This window comes from Lathamus discolor, chromosome 2, assembly GCF_037157495.1.
Source record: "Lathamus discolor isolate bLatDis1 chromosome 2, bLatDis1.hap1, whole genome shotgun sequence".
Classification (NCBI taxonomy): domain Eukaryota; kingdom Metazoa; phylum Chordata; class Aves; order Psittaciformes; family Psittacidae; genus Lathamus; species Lathamus discolor.
In genome coordinates, this window is record NC_088885.1 from 849,904 (window position 1) to 867,795 (window position 17,892).

A 17,892-nucleotide genomic window follows, 5' to 3' on the forward strand; every position below is an offset into this window, starting at 1 on the left:
GTTGGTAGCTAAGCATCACAGAGCTGCTTGCTTCTTCTCCTCCAGAGTGAGAGGAGGGAAGAGGAAAAGGAGAAGTAAAAGCAAGAAAACTTTGGCTTTAAGATAAATAAATAAGTCAATGTTACAGTTCAATAAGTGAAGAAGACGACACTGTTCAATAGATAGTAGAGAGAAAGCAAGCAAAAAAAGTGATGCCAAGACAATCACTCCCATAGGTAGCCTAATATAACAGCTCCTGAGCAAAAGATGGTTAAGGCCCCTACAATCCCTAAGCCCTTGTCCTTTTTATTGCTGAGCACTTTGTGACATGGACTGTCCCTAAGGCCCACTTCAAGTTTCAGCAGGAAAAGGATCCGCTGCCCTAAGGGAACGCATGGTGGTGCTGTATCTGGTTAAGAGTCAGTTAGCCTCTGAACCTTTCCCTGGTTCTGCTGCTCCATACGCAGGGGTGGACTGCTGATGGGTGAAAGGAGGGCTTCTTCCTCCATGTGTGTAGCTTACATTCATTCCATCCTTTGATTATGCCTGGTAGAAATATGTAAGAGAACTTTGTTTTGCATGTATTCGTACTATACTCTTACTATATACCTACATATATATTACTATATACTTATGTATTCTTATTATAGCTCTGCAGGAGGGTGGGAGACCAGCGAAGGGTCTGGGTAGACATGGAGGAGATAAGATATTTAAGAGGAAAGAAGTATTTAAGACAAAGTAGTTGTCAGAAATAGTTCATTAGGGTACGGGAACTGCATTAGTGCTCTATGTGTACCGCATGCCCTTGTTTTGTGCCTCACAGGCAGACTGGAACATCTTCAAGGCAGAGTCTGAGGCTCAGATTTATCCTTCCCCTTTTTGCATTTAGTAAATGGTGCAGCATGTGGGAGAACGGCATTCCCTGCAATCATCCCGGATTCCTCCGCAGGCACGTTTGCAAACCAAATAAAAACTCAATTAGTTCCCGGGACCCAGACATTTATCTGAAAGCTGTGAGTTCTTGTGAAGCATCTGAGAATTTCAGGTGAGGGAGAATGGGAATGTGAGTCTGTGCTGCAGCACTTGATTCTCAGAAACTACAGTGATGTAAGGCCTCTGCTGTAAGGAATCACATCAGTGTGAGCCAGAATGAATGTACATGGCAGTGGCTGTTGTCATTTTCTGCTGAAGTCATGCATTAGTTTCAGTGCATCTGTTTGCATTTCCTTTCGGTCCTGTGACAAGTGACGGAGGAGGAAGGCATGGAATATTGAACGTTGGCATCCTTCGTTTGAGCACTGTTGTGGTTTCAGGTGTATGTAATTGTTCTAGTTTGTTGCAGCTGTGAGCTTCAGAGTGAGCTGTGACCAGTGTGGGTAACAGAGAGCTATGGAGGTTCTGGGCCTGAGGAGCGGTCCAAGGGAAGGGAAGGGAAGGGAAGGGAAGGGAAGGGAAGGGAAGGGAAGGGAAGGGAAGGGAAGGGAAGGGAAGGGAAGGAAGGGAAGGGAAGGGAAGGGAAGGGAAGGGAAGGGAAGGGAAGGGAAGGGAAGGGAAGGGAAGGGAAGGGAAGGAAGGGAAGGGAAGGGAAGGGAAGGGAAGGGAAGGGAAGGGAAAGGGAAGGGAAGGGAAGGGAAGGGAAGGGAAGGGAAGGGAAGGGAAGGGAAGGGAAGGGAAGGGAAGGGAAGGGAAGGGAAGGGAAGGGAAGGGAAGGGAAGGGAAGGGAAGGGAAGGGAAGGGAAGGGAAGGGAAGGGAAGGGAAGGGAAGGGAAGGGAAGGGAAGGAAGGGAAGGGAAGGGAAGGGAAGGGAAGGGAAGGGAAGGGAAGGGAAGGGAAGGGAAGGGAAGGGAAGGGAAGGAAGGGAAGGGAAGGGAAGGGAAGGGAAGGGAAGGAAGGGAAGGGAAGGGAAGGAAGGGAAGGGAAGGGAAGGGAAGGGAAGGGAAGGGAAGGGAAGGGAAGGGAAGGGAAGGGAAGGGAAGGGAAGGGAAGGGAAGGGAAGGGAAGGGAAGGGAAGGGAAGGGAAGGGAAGGAAGGGAAGGGAAGGGAAGGGAAGGGAAGGGAAGGAAGGGAAGGGAAGGGAAGGGAAGGGAAGGAAGGGAAGGGAAGGGAAGGGAAGGGAAGGGAAGGGAAGGGAAGGGAAGGGAAGGGAAGGGAAGGGAAGGGAAGGGAAGGGAAGGGAAGGGAAGGGAAGGGAAGGGAAGGGAAGGGAAGGGAAGGGAAGGGAAGGGAAGGGAAGGGAAGGAAGGGAAGGGAAGGGAAGGGAAGGGAAGGGAAGGGAAGGGAAGGGAAGGGAAGGGAAGGGAAGGGAAGGGAAGGGAAGGGAAGGGAAGGGAAGGGAAGGGAAGGGAAGGGAAGGGAAGGGAAGGAAGGGAAGGGAAGGGAAGGGAAGGGAAGGGAAGGGAAGGGAAGGGAAGGGAAGGGAAGGAAGGGAAGGGAAGGGAAGGGAAGGGAAGGGAAGGGAAGGGAAGGGAAGGGAAGGGAAGGGAAGGGAAGGAAGGGAAGGGAAGGGAAGGGAAGGGAAGGGAAGGGAAGGGAAGGAAGGGAAGGAAGGGAAGGGAAGGGAAGGGAAGGGAAGGGAAGGGAAGGGAAGGGAAGGGAAGGGAAGGGAAGGAAGGGAAGGGAAGGGAAGGGAAGGGAAGGAAGGGAAGGGAAGGGAAGGAAGGGAAGGGAAGGGAAGGGAAGGGAAGGGAAGGGAAGGGAAGGGAAGGGAAGGGAAGGGAAGGGAAGGGAAGGGAAGGAAGGGAAGGGAAGGGAAGGGAAGGGAAGGGAAGGAAGGGAAGGGAAGGAAGGGAAGGGAAGGGAAGGGAAGGGAAGGGAAGGGAAGGGAAGGGAAGGGAAGGGAAGGGAAGGGAAGGGAAGGAAGGGAAGGGAAGGGAAGGGAAGGGAAGGGAAGGGAAGGGAAGGAAGGGAAGGGAAGGGAAGGGAAGGGAAGGGAAGGGAAGGGAAGGGAAGGGAAGGGAAGGGAAGGGAAGGGAAGGAAGGGAAGGGAAGGGAAGGGAAGGAAGGGAAGGGAAGGGAAGGGAAGGGAAGGGAAGGGAAGGGAAGGAAGGGAAGGGAAGGGAAGGGAAGGGAAGGGAAGGGAAGGGAAGGGAAGGGAAGGGAAGGGAAGGGAAGGGAAGGAAGGGAAGGGAAGGGAAGGGAAGGGAAGGGAAGGGAAGGGAAGGGAAGGGAAGGGAAGGGAAGGGAAGGGAAGGGAAGGGAAGGGAAGGGAAGGGAAGGAAGGGAAGGGAAGGGAAGGGAAGGGAAGGGAAGGGAAGGGAAGGGAAGGGAAGGGAAGGGAAGGAAGGGAAGGGAAGGGAAGGGAAGGGAAGGAAGGGAAGGGAAGGGAAGGGAAGGGAAGGGAAGGGAAGGGAAGGGAAGGGAAGGGAAGGGAAGGGAAGGGAAGGGAAGGGAAGGAAGGGAAGGGAAGGGAAGGGAAGGGAAGGGAAGGGAAGGGAAGGGAAGGGAAGGGAAGGGAAGGGAAGGGAAGGGAAGGGAAGGGAAGGGAAGGGAAGGGAAGGGAAGGGAAGGGAAGGGAAGGAAGGGAAGGGAAGGGAAGGGAAGGGAAGGGAAGGAAGGGAAGGGAAGGGAAGGGAAGGGAAGGGAAGGGAAGGGAAGGGAAGGGAAGGGAAGGGAAGGGAAGGGAAGGAAGGGAAGGGAAGGGAAGGGAAGGGAGGGAAGGGAAGGAAGGGAAGGGAAGGGAAGGGAAGGGAAGGGAAGGGAAGGGAAGGGAAGGGAAGGGAAGGGAAGGGAAGGAAGGGAAGGGAAGGGAAGGGAAGGGAAGGGAAGGGAAGGGAAGGAAGGAAGGGAAGGGAAGGGAAGGGAAGGGAAGGGAAGGGAAGGGAAGGGAAGGGAAGGGAAGGGAAGGGAAGGGAAGGGAAGGGAAGGGAAGGGAAGGGAAGGAAGGGAAGGGAAGGAAGGGAAGGGAAGGGAAGGGAAGGGAAGGGAAGGGAAGGGAAGGGAAGGGAAGGGAAGGGAAGGGAAGGGAAGGGAAGGGAAGGGAAGGGAAGGGAAGGGAAGGGAAGGGAAGGGAAGGGAAGGGAAGGGAAGGGAAGGGAAGGGAAGGGAAGGAAGGGAAGGGAAGGGAAGGGAAGGGAAGGGAAGGGAAGGGAAGGGAAGGGAAGGGAAGGGAGGGAAGGGAAGGGAAGGGAAGGGAAGGGAAGGGAAGGGAAGGGAAGGAAGGGAAGGGAAGGGAAGGGAAGGGAAGGGAAGGGAAGGGAAGGGAAGGGAAGGGAAGGGAAGGGAAGGGAAGGGAAGGGAAGGGAAGGGAAGGGAAGGGAAGGGGAAGGGAAGGGAAGGGAAGGGAAGGGAAGGGAAGGGAAGGGAAGGGAAGGGAAGGGAAGGGAAGGGAAGGGAAGGGAAGGGAAGGAAGGGAAGGGAAGGGAAGGGAAGGGAAGGGAAGGGAAGGGAAGGGAAGGGAAGGGAAGGGAAGGGAAGGGAAGGAAGGGAAGGGAAGGGAAGGGAGGAAGGGAAGGGAAGGGAAGGGAAGGGAAGGGAAGGGAAGGGAAGGGAAGGGAAGGGAAGGGAAGGAAGGGAAGGGAAGGGAAGGGAAGGGAAGGGAAGGGAAGGGAAGGGAAGGGAAGGGAAGGGAAGGGAAGGGAAGGGAAGGGAAGGGAAGGAAGGGAAGGGAAGGGAAGGGAAGGGAAGGGAAGGGAAGGGAAGGGAAGGGAAGGGAAGGGAAGGAAGGGAAGGGAAGGGAAGGGAAGGGAAGGAAGGGAAGGGAAGGGAAGGGAAGGGAAGGGAAGGAGGAAGGGAAGGGAAGGAAGGGAAGGGAAGGGAAGGGAAGGGAAGGGAAGGGAAGGGAAGGGAAGGGAAGGGAAGGGAAGGGAAGGGAAGGGAAGGGAAGGGAAGGGAAGGGAAGGGAAGGGAAGGGAAGGGAAGGGAAGGGAAGGGAAGGGAAGGGAAGGAAGGGAAGGGAAGGGAAGGGAAGGGAAGGGAAGGGAAGGGAAGGGAAGGGAAGGGAAGGGAAGGGAAGGGAAGGGAAGGGAAGGAAGGGAAGGAAGGGAAGGGAAGGAAGGGAAGGGAAGGGAAGGGAAGGGAAGGGAAGGGAAGGGAAGGGAAGGGAAGGGAAGGGAAGGGAAGGGAAGGGAAGGGAAGGGAAGGGAAGGGAAGGGAAGGGAAGGGAAGGGAAGGGAAGGGAAGGAAGGGAAGGGAAGGGAAGGGAAGGGAAGGGAAGGGAAGGGAAGGGAAGGGAAGGGAAGGGAAGGGAAGGGAAGGGAAGGGAAGGGAAGGGAAGGGAAGGGAAGGGAAGGGAAGGGAAGGGAAGGGAAGGGAAGGGAAGGGAAGGGAAGGGAAGGGAAGGGAAGGGAAGGGAAGGGAAGGGAAGGGAAGGGAAGGGAAGGGAAGGGAAGGGAAGGGAAGGGAAGGGAAGGGAAGGGAAGGGAAGGAAGGGAAGGGAAGGGAAGGGAAGGAAGGGAAGGGAAGGGAAGGGAAGGGAGGAAGGAAGGGAAGGGAAGGGAAGGGAAGGGAAGGGAAGGGAAGGGAAGGGAAGGAAGGGAAGGGAAGGGAAGGGAAGGGAAGGGAAGGGAAGGGAAGGGAAGGAAGGGAAGGGAAGGAAGGAAGGGAAGGGAAGGGAAGGGAAGGGAAGGGAAGGGAAGGGAAGGGAAGGGAAGGGAAGGGAAGGGAAGGGAAGGGAAGGGAAGGGAAGGGAAGGGAAGGGAAGGGAAGGGAAGGGAAGGAAGGGAAGGGAAGGGAAGGGAAGGGAAGGGAAGGGAAGGGAAGGGAAGGAAGGGAAGGGAAGGGGGCCCGAGCTTATCCCTGTTGCTTTCTGCCAGGAGCTCCACGCTGACATGTCCACCCTCTCCCCAGGTGTACTGCTTTCTGCCCTGAATGGACTACAGCCAATAGGAACTCCCGGTGCTGGCTCCCACCCCTATTAAAGATCCAGACGCCACCTGTGGCTCCTCTTTGCTGCACACCTCACAAGTCAAGGGAGCTGGAGGCACTCTCTGCTGAAGCTCTGGATGAAGCTCTGGGATTCTAAGGTACTGCACCCCCATTCTTTTTCATTTGCTTCCCTGAATGCAGAATGTTCCTCCCTGTCTATTTCCCTTGTGCTAGTTTTATTCTGGTGCTGTTTTTTACATGTACAGTGCAATACAGAGCTAGGCTCCTTCTTAGGGCTCCTTTGGCCTCTTGTGCTTGGAAGGACTCTGCTCTTCAAGACTGCTTCTCATGCTGTGGGAAGTAACCCTCAGTAGCTCCTGCTGCTTCTTAGTGTAGCTCTGACTTGCCTTTAGCAGCCTGCGAGGGATGGGTTGTCAGGCTAATCTGTAAAGCACATCAGCAAAAGCAGGAGAAAACTCCAGGAGCAGGAACAGGGCAGCAGGAGAAACAATTGATGAAAGATTGAAGTACAGCAAGAGAAGAGCAGAATAAGGGCCAAAGGAGGAGAAAGGGACAGGAGTGCAGGAGGAGAGTAGAAGAAAGGCAAAATGAGGAGAAAGGGGGGGGGGGAAGAACTGCAGAAAGAAGTGCAGAAGGAAGAGAGCAGAAGGGCCAAAGTGGGAGAAAGGGGCAGAAGAACTGCAGAACTAGGACAGAGCAAGGAGGAGAAAGGCCACAACCAGTAATCCCAGCAGAAGCATAAGAGTGCACCACAGAGCATAAGAAACATAAAAATGCAGCAAACAAGTACAAATGCAACCACAGGAAAGTGCAAAGCAATGAGATGTAACTGCCCCAGCAACCAGCACCACTCCAAAGCATTCACATTTGTGATACTATGACTGTTAATTAGGTTTACACCCTACCCATTGCAGACATCATTCCCAATCGTAGCGTAGATCACTATGGCTGGATTGTCCAACAGCTGGTTTCTGGCCAAGCTAAAAGATAAATAGGCAGCTATGTTAATGGAGAAATATGTTCTGTCTCTGAATCACACACCATGCCTCAATGAGATCCTCTCTGGAAGTAGCCTGCTTAGATTTGTATAGGTTTGGGGGTTTTGGTGGGGTTTTTTTCCATGCTATATTTTTATACATTAGTAAGCTTTATTACATACAGGTTTCCTTCATTTTTCCCTTCTGTCCCTTATGGACTTGTCTTTTCCACTGTTTTCCCTGCTGGCTTTCAATCTTTGTATTATTCAGAAGACAAATCAAGTAGTTTCATTTCAGGGCAAAGACATAAATAAACATAGATGGGAAGCTTTTAATCAGAGATGGGAGAAGCAGACTATGTTTGCCTCATAATTAAGTTTACGTGTAGGACTGGGCTACAGATCAAATCAGGATTTGGTCTGAAGCTCAGTGTTAGGGGACAAGGACTCATAACTATTTTTTCCATAGGAGAGAACAATAAATCCTTTAGGATGTGACCTATATCAGCAACAAGCAAACTAAATCCAACCCAACCACCCCACAGGCCACCTGAATTCATCTGAAAAGGGGAGTTTCTTCCTCTTGCTATCCAATAGCTGATTGTTCCTACCCCTATGGAGATAGTAACAGTGGACTTTCCAATGTCTATATACATTGGAACAAATCAGGAGTAACACACTCCATTTAAACAAGAAACAGCCCATACTTAAGAGCACAGTAGGCAAAGGAAGCTGTGCTTTTTAGGAGGTTTGTGTATAATACATCCCTTACAGTGTTTTGCTTGTTTCTTTTAAGGACTCCAGCAACAATTCTGTCTCCACAGCCAGCATTTGCATCCCATTAAACACTCACCTTTTTATTAAGCGCAGGAGATTTCCTGAAGAGCCACCTGAATAAGATGAATAGTACAACATTGTTACAGTGACAAACAGAGTGAAGTGCAAGCCACAGTGTCGTTGCATATTCCAAAGAATATATCACAGAATCAGACACTGGTTTGGGTTGGAAAGGGACCTTAGAGCTTCCCTAGTTCCACCCCCTTGCCACAGTGTCTCGCTACAGCCACCATTTTTAATGAAACGGTAAGTCATCTCTGTAACTCTTTTGGGTGTAAAGCTATATCCAGAGACCTGAGTGAGTCCCACGCTTCAGACTGTAGAAAAGCAGGTACTTTCAAGCCCTGGGTTGTTTAGATCTGGCTTTTAATCCAGACCTGGCAGCATTTTTCCATCTGTTGAACGTAGTAGTGTCTTGTAAACCAGCCAACCTGACTTGTTAACAGTCGATCTACTTTTAACTTTCCCTATAAATTGGAAAGGGAACTGTTCCCACTCTTCTCAGAGAATAACCATCTCGCAGCTATACCAGGTTTGGATTGATTCAGTTCCTAAACATAGGCACCAAGTGGCATTTTTGACATCCCAGAATATCCAAGACACCTGTAGCATGGCTGGCAGATAGAATACAGGATGCCTGAGTGATTGCGCACTTACTTCTGCAGAGGCAGCTGGAGGTGAGAAAGATACCACAAAGCATCTTCAGTAGCACTAGGCACCAGCATTGGGGTGACTGCATTGGTCCGCCCCCGAGTGGCAGATTTAGGAAAAATAGGATTAGCCCACCAGCGCCCCTCCTGAGAAGCTCTGCATTTTGATAGCAATTCACCCAAATGAATGCAAACCTTCCCTCCCCTAGGAAGCATAAAACATACTAGCAGGTCTTCAAAGGCCATGCATATACTTCCCAACTATCCATAGCACACAGATCCAATTCCATCATCTGCTGTGCCAGAGTGATAGCAAACAGGGAGACAGAAAGGCTTTATACTTCGTTCAAGATTAGACTAGGACTGTGATTGCAAGAAGGTCGCCTCACATCAATGTACAGAAGCATCAGCTTCAGAGAAGTGGGCCCTACAGCTTGTGCTTCCTCTTATTTTGCAGTCTTTTCACTCCTCTTTTCTCACCCCTTCTCCTCTTGTATTACACTCCCTTGATTCTTCATTTAGCTCTTGCCTGGTCTTTCTCTTCTCTTTTCTGCACTGTACCTCTGAAGTGTGCTTTGAGAAGCAAATCCTGTCCTCCCCACAGTTCTCGGGTGGGACGCTCAGGGACAGAACATCATTAAATCCCTGCTGGATTGATATGGGGGAAAGATCTGAGACAAACTCCTAAGGCAGCATTAATACACTTTGCATTCTAATAGTGGTGCCTTTGTTATTATCACTCACGGTGATGCCGACCGCATACATCAAGAAATCCTTTATGATTTAAATAATCCAGTTCTTCCGAGCTACAAATGAATCTGTCTCTCTGTCTGCTGCTTCTCTCCAAGGGTTGCTGCTCCATTCAAAATCCAGCCCTTCTATCAAGAAGCTCTTTTCAGCAGAATAAGAGCACCACAAAACCGTTAGAAAATATGGCTTGGAACATAACTACCACCAGCTGACTTTTTGCTTGTGTTTAATAGCCCTTCTTTCAGCTACTGTTCAGCAACCCTCTGTTAAGCCACTCAGCTGCAAAGCTCCCCAGGCTGGGGCTGCAGTTCTGGCACAAATAAACTATTGGGATCTTCAGAAATCAAGAAATGTATTTACAAAATAAGCGAGAAGCTGTTGGTGGGTATGCATTACCTCTGCAAGTGTGCGGAGTTACAGGCAGCTCTTGGGAAAGCATTAGCAGTTACAAGTCAAGTAAAAACATCAAGGAAATGAAGGGCTTTTTTTACAGAAAACTGTTTTCGTAGGTAAATTGAGCTTTCAAGGATGTTCTTGTGATGCAGGATGTAGTATGTGATGAAGACATTTGAGAGAGAAAAAGAGATGAGGCAGAGCAGTTACCCTTAACCACTGAATGTCCCCGCAGCCATTCCTGTATCTCCCCTGCCCCCTTCTCTGTGGTTTTCCAGATACCTTCAGTGGGTTGTTGAGTCTTGGTTCAGGAGTCAGAGTTGGGTTTGCTTCTGCTTGTAAGAAACCCTAAATCTCATAAACCCCGCTCATACCTGAGCTGCGCTTGATTTTCTTGCTCTTAGACCTTGTGTGACTGACAGGCGGCAGCACTAGCATGCACTGGAGGAGTCTGGGTCCAGATAGCACCAGATGTGCTGTGTGGATAAGAATGGCTCATTGCCTTCTTTTGCTCCTTCTTTCTGCAAAAGCGATTGGAAGTGCACCAGTGCAAAGAAAGAAGTGTCTGGTTTTCCCCAGATGAACTCCAGGTGGACTAGAATTCCCAAGGCACACAAAGAAAAATACTCAAAATGAGATTTTTCTATCCTGGTTTGAAGCCAATGTGAGATATTTGGTGCTTGATGGCAGAGCGAGCCACAGCATGCGTTAACAAGGCCTTATTTGTCTGATCGAATGCAAGATCAGACTACAAATGGCAAAGGAATGTACAATACCTGTGTTCTGCAATAGCACACATTATCCAATCATCTCATGCAAAACATGGATGACAACTACCCGACTGATCTGTAATTACTTAGAAATTCTGAGGACATTCTAGTGCTCCTTCGGAATACTTCAGCAACTGATTTTACTCTCGGGATGCTTCTAACATTACAAGGGATCTTCAGCAAGTGCTGGAGAACGTTTGGAAGAACATTCCAACCCCACAATTGAGTATTCATGGCCAGCCCTCACAGTCAAAAGCAGAAAATAGCCCATGGCCTTCAACCCTGTGAGAAGCTGCTGGCAGGAAAGACACCAAAACCATATTTAAAACAATGACCCGGTAAAAATAATCCCTAGAAATCTGTTCAGCAAAGCTCTTCAATGAAAAACACTGATTAAGACTTGGGAGCTGCTTGTGCAAGCACAAGCTGAAAGCAGTAATGATGGTATAGAACAGGTTTGTTATGAATTATTATCCTCTGTCAGTTGTCCCAGGTGGGGCTAGGTCAGGTCGGTGGCCAGCTTTTTGGTGTACTGACACTGAGAGTGACCATTTAAATCCACCCTTTCAGGGAAACCATTACACCAAATGAGGCAATAAAAGCCAACCTTTATCATGAGGTGTCAGCACAACGATTAGAAGATACCCAGGGAAGATATCCTGGGATTTTCCATCACTTATGGTTTTTCCCTTTTTTAAATTCCCTTCTCAGTTTTCTTTGGAGCCTTTTGCCCTGGCCCAGGCTCACCTCCTTTTATGTCCTGCAGGTGTCTGCAGTGCAAGTGCAAAGGATATGCATGGAGAGAAAAAGGAGCGATGCGCACAGTAAGAGGTATTTTCTTTTAAGTCTATGAAGGAATGGGGAAAAAGGAAGATCAGGAAGTACAAACCCCTTAATGTAAAGAGAACAGAACAAGGTAATGGGTATCGGGTACTGAGATGAACTGGATATAAATGAGAGGAACCACTGACTCCCGGTCATCCACTGACCACCTAGCTTGCCCTTTCTATTATTGTTTCACCAGAAAGCACATCTGGGGGACTGAGATAATGGGAGCCACCAACTCTAGTGCCCTGTGACTTAGTGATGAGTAAGTCAGATGAGAGAGCCAGAAGTGTCCGACCCATGACACCAAACACATTGTAAAACACATGTGCAAAGATCTGAAGCCTCAGGAGCACCATGTGTGCCACAGGAATCATAAAATCATAGACTCGTAGAACACTTTGGGTTGGAAGGGACCTTCAAAGGTTATCTAGTCCAACCCCCCTGCAATGAGCAGGGACATCTTGAAGTAGATTGGGAAGGAGAAAGGTGTACTAACGAGCATTAGTGCTGGCATCAGAAGTCACTTTTCCACATGAAAATGCCCACCTAAGCCTGGAAATGATCCTTGCATCACATTTCTTGTCTGTGTAACCTCCTCTGCCTGGTAGCATCTCTCTGCTGGAGGTGGGAGGCTGGGGCAGACCTTTCCTGACCCTACATCTCATAAGAAATGCCAAGCACTTGATACGTTTCTGAGCACCACTAGTGGCTGCAGTGCTCCTCACTTGCAGCCAACATGGCTCATCTTTTGGAGAGGAAGAGCATCCCATAAACCCTAATTATCTCCCTGAAGAGAATAAATTCTCCTGAGGTTCTGCAGCCAGTTTTCTGACCATGAAAATTAATTAAATAGAATAGAAACACAATGCGACAATCACAGAATAATCAAGTGTCTTTTAAACCTGATGTTAGGGACATCACCTAATCCAAGATACAAAAGCTAACATCATAAACCTCAATTTCTAAGGGAGATTGATGTCATCCTTTCAGACAACCCTTCTGACAAATTTAATCCGTATCTGTCTTGAAACAACTCAGGGTTTCTTTCTTGCCCCACTCCTCCATTTTGAGGGCTATTCTAGGTCTTCGCTCCTTGATAGTAACATTTGTTATTAAATTTCCCTTCCAGACAGAGGTAGGATTAATGAAAACCCATGTTCTTGTACCAGCGCTATCCTTCAGCTTTAATCATTCTTCCCATTCTGGTGTTTATGCCTTGAAAAGATTCAAGGCTGAAATCCCTTTTAGTTTTTGCCTTGCCAAGGTGTCTTAACATCCCCTTGGAAGTCTCCATTGCCCTAATCTTCCCCAAAGCCTTTCTTTGTGTCCTCAGCAAAGTCATTCCTCCCTAGGCAACTTCTGAGGTCTTATCTGTGGCCAATGTGAGGAAGGTTTGTCTCCTTGTCTCTAGAGAAAATTATGTGTGTGATACACCTTGCAGCCTTCTTAGTCTCTTCACAGCTCTATCGGGCGCTCCAGTGCCTCTCCCCTCCACCACCTGATGAGCCACTAAGTTTACAGCCAAGCGTCTCGGCACTGGCTCTGCCGTGCATGTCCTGTACAGTTGTATTTGCCTCAGTTGCTGTCATTGCTGTTCCCAGGCTCATCCGAATTATTCCTGTGTAAGCATGTGGCCCACTTCAGGATGGTTCATATTTTGCATCATTCACAGATGCCATCAGGCATGCACCTTGCTCTTTGCTCCAAGTTCACCACTCCAAATGTTAACCATTGTCAGCCTCAGGAGAGATGTGTGAGGGGTGCAGCTCCTCTCCCAAACCCATTACTTGTCCCTGCTTAGCTGGTTCTCTCCCTGTCTCTTATTTCTTGCATTAATCTTCCTCTTCTACACAAACATTCCCTGTGAGGTACCACACAAGACACTTTAATTCTAGGTAGGCAGTCTGATGCACATACCCTTGGCAACACAGGGTGTTACTTCAGAAGGTGTTAAGCCAGCCTCACAACATTCATTCATTCATTAAAACTTCACAATTTTGAGTTTTGCCCCAGTTTTAGTTAAGCTTTGTGTCCTCCTTTATAATCTGTTCTAAGAGCCCATCAAGATGCCTGCAACATTGACCACCCCAGTCTTGCAAAAGGACTTCTGTTTGCTGGCCTCCAGCTCCAAAGGATGTCACAGGACACCATGGACACCCTTGCTATGAGACATGCTCCATCTCTACTATTGACATCCCTTTAAATCCCCCCTTATGGCCAAAAAAACCCCCCATAGAGTTACAGTGGGGTACACTGGTTTTTAGCCAGTGGAATTTCTTACTTGGTGCATGGATAAAAGTGATCAAGCTGCACACCTCCCTACTCAAGAGCCAGGAGGAAAGATGCTGAGTTAAATAAGTGCTGTTCTCTGTTTTCCCACTAGAAAGCTATGCCATTAGGAAGGAGTTTCTCTTTGATTCTGAAAGAAAGGTGGTCATTAACACATACTCAAATATCAGATGCGGAAGATTTTCTTTAAAAAAGTGAAAAAAACATACCATTTTTGGAAATGTTCTGTAGGTCTCTGTGATTACAGCGGTTTCTGCTCCGTAAGCGTAGATACAGAGAGTCTGTCCAGCCTCTGAAAGGAATCAAGGAAGTGCAAACTGTTAAACTCACCTGATAGTTGTTAAAATACAGCTGATGTTAAAATGGAAGCGTGTTCTCATCTCTGAACAGCTCTGTGCCCCAGTTATGTATATACTTCTGTTTCACCATCTCTCTTTTTTGGGGTCATAAATCTTTTAGATCTTGAACAAGGTGGCCTAAAATGGAAGCTGAGATATCCTCTCCAAAGCTGTAAAGTGATGGGGAGCTTCTTTGAAAATGTTCCATCCAGGATGCTTTTATCCTGGTCTTTCACATGAGGATTTAAAAAACCTTTTTGTCATACATCATTTATCCAAACAATTCTGTTGATTGCTCACTAATTGACTTTTCTGTTGGTAGTTATGGAACAGTAAATAAAAGAGAAGAAATATTGGCAGGGCATTCATTTCCCAATGCCATAAGTCTTGGATGGATTGATCTGAAAACAGGTTATGCTTGACTGTGATTAGTTCTCTCCTTTTCTTTGCACTGTTGAGAAGATGAAAATGCAAATGCAAAGGATAACAGCACAAAAGGAAGCTGAGGAGAAGCTGGGTATTTATATCTGGGCTGTCGGCTTTCCGTTTGAACTTGGACACCAAAGGAATCAAATGGCTTAAGAACAGCAAACTTGGATGAGTGCAGAGAAACAGGAGACAACAGCAAGTTCTGAAACTAGCAGTAAAAAGTAACCATTTACGTAGAAACGCATGATAATATCAACCAGTCACCATGTAATGGGCTACACAAGAAACACCCAAGCTCTTTGGTTCTCAGCACAGCAGGCAGGTGAATGAGGAGAAGCAAACAGACCTTGTCAGTCAGAGGATATTAGTTAAAAAGCAGTGTCCCTCTTCATGCATCATGGGCATGGACCACATCAGTTTGTGTCTCTGTTTCTGCAGGCTCAGAGTAAATGGGAGCCTCCCACTGCACATTGCCAACCAGTCTCCACCACACTCTGTCATTGTGATGTGGGATTGTGAGCTACTCGTCTTAAAAATGCCCCACTGTCCCAAACAGTCCTCCTTTTTCTTCTTCCAACTGTGGAAGAGATTAAGAAAGAGATTAACACTGACCCAAGGCCTAACACTGACATCTTCGGGGTCAATACTAAGCTCTGATCGCTTGTGAATCACTTTAGATTCTTTGGAGCCCCGTTAAATGCTGTGTATTCAGTAGCTGGGCATTGTAGTAGGTTTTTAACAGTTGTTTTTGGTGCTGACTCTGAAAGGGGAGGCTGCACAGCTCTTCTCTACTGGCTTGCCAAGTAGTATACCACCTTAAAGCAGACACTGTGAATGTAGCTGAGGCTGGGAACCTGGTTTTTGCACAGGGAGGAAAGAAAGCAAGCAGAAAGTACAAGTGTGTGGTGCAACAGATCTTTTTCCTCGAAAAGAATATACTCTGCCAACTTCTTAATCTGTTGGTAGGGAGCCTCTTTAGGCTTGACTCATGCTTGCTTTGGCATTTCACTGTATTGGTGACCCATCGCAGACATAGCAAATCACAATCATCTGCAAGTCAAAGAAAGAGCAGGCACTGTTGGTGATGATATCCTCCAGCCCTGGCAGGAGCCAAAAGCCTCTTAATGCTGGCCAGAAAGATGATTAACAAAATCACAAGTATTTCTTTTTAACTCCACAATTAATCCTGCAGGCGTTTCAAAGCGTCTGCTTTGCATTTGGGCTCCATCTTCACCGCTTTCTGGCAGAGGCTTCTTTCTTCCCATCTAGTCCTGCACCCTTCCCCATATTCATGAGCCAATGTAACTCAGCAAATAGGTCACAGGCACTTCCAAACTCTTCTTTTGCTGTTTCCCTCTAAATGGGGGGAGGGGGGGAGGAAGCAACAAAGTGGAAGAAAGATTGCCCCAAAAAAGGGAGCACTGTGAAGTAATACTGGGGTTATTCCACTGTTCCAGCAGCAAAAAGAAACAGGAGGAAGAGGAAATGGGGTGGGGGTGTGGAGGAAAAAAAGAAAGGAAAGGAAAATGGTGATTTTTGTTGTTTTCGGCAATGCCCCCTTCTGCCTGCCCTCGAATTCTGAAAACAGTGAGCTTAGGTTTTATTCCTCATTTTTTAGAATCATAGAACCATAGAACAGGGTTGGAAAGGACCTCAAGATCATCCAGTTCCGACCCCCCTGCCATAGGCAGGGACACCTCACACTAAACCATCCCACCCAAGGCTTCATCCAACCTGGCCTTGAACACTGCCAGGGATGGAGCACTCACAACCTCCCTGGGCAACCCATTCCAGTGCCTCACCACCCTAACAGGAAAGAATTTCCTCCTTATATCCAATTTAAACTTCCCCTGTTTAAGTTTGAACCCATTGCCCCTTAGCTCCTTCTAAGCCACAGTTTGACCAGCTCTAAAACCTACCCTGAATTTCAGGAAGACCAGGCCAGAGCACTGTGCATTGTCTATATATTCAACAGGTTTTTCCAGATCCCTAGATCCAGTGTTGATTTGAGAGTGAGCACAAGCAGAGCTGATAAGCATTTTTACCTTGCCTTTCAAGCACTCTTTTCTTTCTTTTCCTTGCTATGCTTTAAGGGACCTTAAGACTTGCTATGACTTGGCCATGCTGCCTGTTGGCTTACCCGATGGTGGAGTTCAGAAATCCAGTGATCTCAGAGAACTGGGGCCAGTCAAGCTCGTTGGTGAAAGCCATTGGGAGATTGGCAAATGATTTCTGAAAGAGAAATTCTTAAATCAATGCGGTTTCACCCTCAAAAAATCCTTCCAGCAAACTCAAGCACTTGGCTGCAGCATCGCTGGACAGCAGCAATGGTAACTACAGCCGTGGCAGTAATTACTTATCGTAGAATGGTTTGTGGTGGAAGGGACCTTAAAGCTCATCCAGTCCAAACATAAAACCAGAGAACTTACAGGCTGGTTTAATCCATGGAATTCATTAGCTTCACTTTCTGTTGAAGCAATTGCGGGGTTTCCTTAAACCATCGCTGCAGGTTGGGTAATTCTTTCTCCAGCAGAGTCAGAGGTTGCTCAGGAGCCAAAGAAGAGCTAAATTTTGTGGGTGCCACCAAGTCCTCATTCCCAAAATCATCCTTCAGATGAATGGGAGCTACGCTTGAGTTCATGCCTATGGGGTTTGATAGTAAGAGGACGGGGGGAGATGCATGGAAAGGGGAGGAGAGGCGAGAAAAGGGGGGGTGTGAGGGGGAAGAAATCCTGAAGCCAAGCTCTGAGCAGCCTAATGCACAGCAGATGCCAGTTTAAAGCATGTAACAGCATATTTGACCTACTTACAGTAGATCTGCATGAGCTACCAAGGTGAAAATGGGTCTGGCTTAATTATCTTTCTGTTGGTTTCCTCTCTCTCGTCCTTGCGTGTATCTCTACATACATACATACATATATATACATAGAGTAATCATTTTTTAAAGACTGGAGGGAACTTCCAAATCTGCCATTAAATGTGATAGTTTTGTGTGCAAAAAAAGCACTTAATCCAAGGGCACAGCTCACAGCTATGAGAGGAAGTGGAGGGGGACAAGATTTCTTGGCCATTTGCAATGTTCATCTCTTCTTAGCTTTAAAGGTGACAGGAATATTGACAGGGTCACTATAGAGCTATAGATATGATCTTTCATAAGTCACAGCACGGAAGAGTATAAAAAGAACCCCAAAATAATGAAACTTTTTTTAAAACGAATTCCTCTCTGACCAACCTCCCTTGTATTTTCTACTCCAAACCAACGTTTTCATTGGACAAGTCCCAGTAATTTTTAACATTTTCTTCTTTTTTTTCCTGCAAACTTAGCTTAAATATGAATTAAGTCGGAACCTGATTGAGTTGCAAATTGGTTTGGAAAGGAACATTTAAGACCAGAATTACAGTTGCATTTGAACACTGTATATATGTTCAGCATTGACACTGTTCCAGCAACGCACTTAAAGGCAGACTTCGGAAGATATTTCAGGGCCCGAAGGGTGAGGATGAGTAGTTAGTGGAACTTTCAGGAGGATGCTAGACCTTGAACTCTGCAGTGATGCAGTTTGGAAAGCGTGGTCTAACAGACTGCATTTTGCTTAGCCTTACATGCAAATACGTCCCACTCTAAAGGTGGATCTATACTGACTTTTAGCTTAAAACTCTCGTACAGCCTTGTTTAAATACCATTCTCTAGACTATTCTGGCTGAGAAACCATGCTTCAGCCTACGTGCCAGATTTTAGCACAGAATGATTAGAAACTTACTCCAGCCAAGCTTCAAATGCCATATTTTAGCCCCAGTTGCTCTAGATGGGTCTCGCTTTGAAGGAACAT

The 17,892-nt window shown here is 47.8% G+C and overlaps 1 protein-coding gene across 1 annotated transcript in view; it reads right to left on the reverse strand.

Annotated features, from left to right (window-relative positions):
• The window catches only part of AOAH (acyloxyacyl hydrolase), an 87,622-nt gene that overhangs the window by 12,610 nt on the left and 57,120 nt on the right, over window positions 1-17,892 (reverse strand). The window contains exons 17-19 of the mRNA XM_065665364.1: window positions 13,505-13,576; window positions 7,632-7,668; window positions 6,708-6,782 (exon numbers count right to left, since the gene is read on the reverse strand). Coding sequence (XP_065521436.1) covers window positions 6,708-6,782; window positions 7,632-7,668; window positions 13,505-13,576 — 184 coding nt within the window. The remainder of the gene's footprint in view (window positions 1-6,707; window positions 6,783-7,631; window positions 7,669-13,504; window positions 13,577-17,892) is intronic.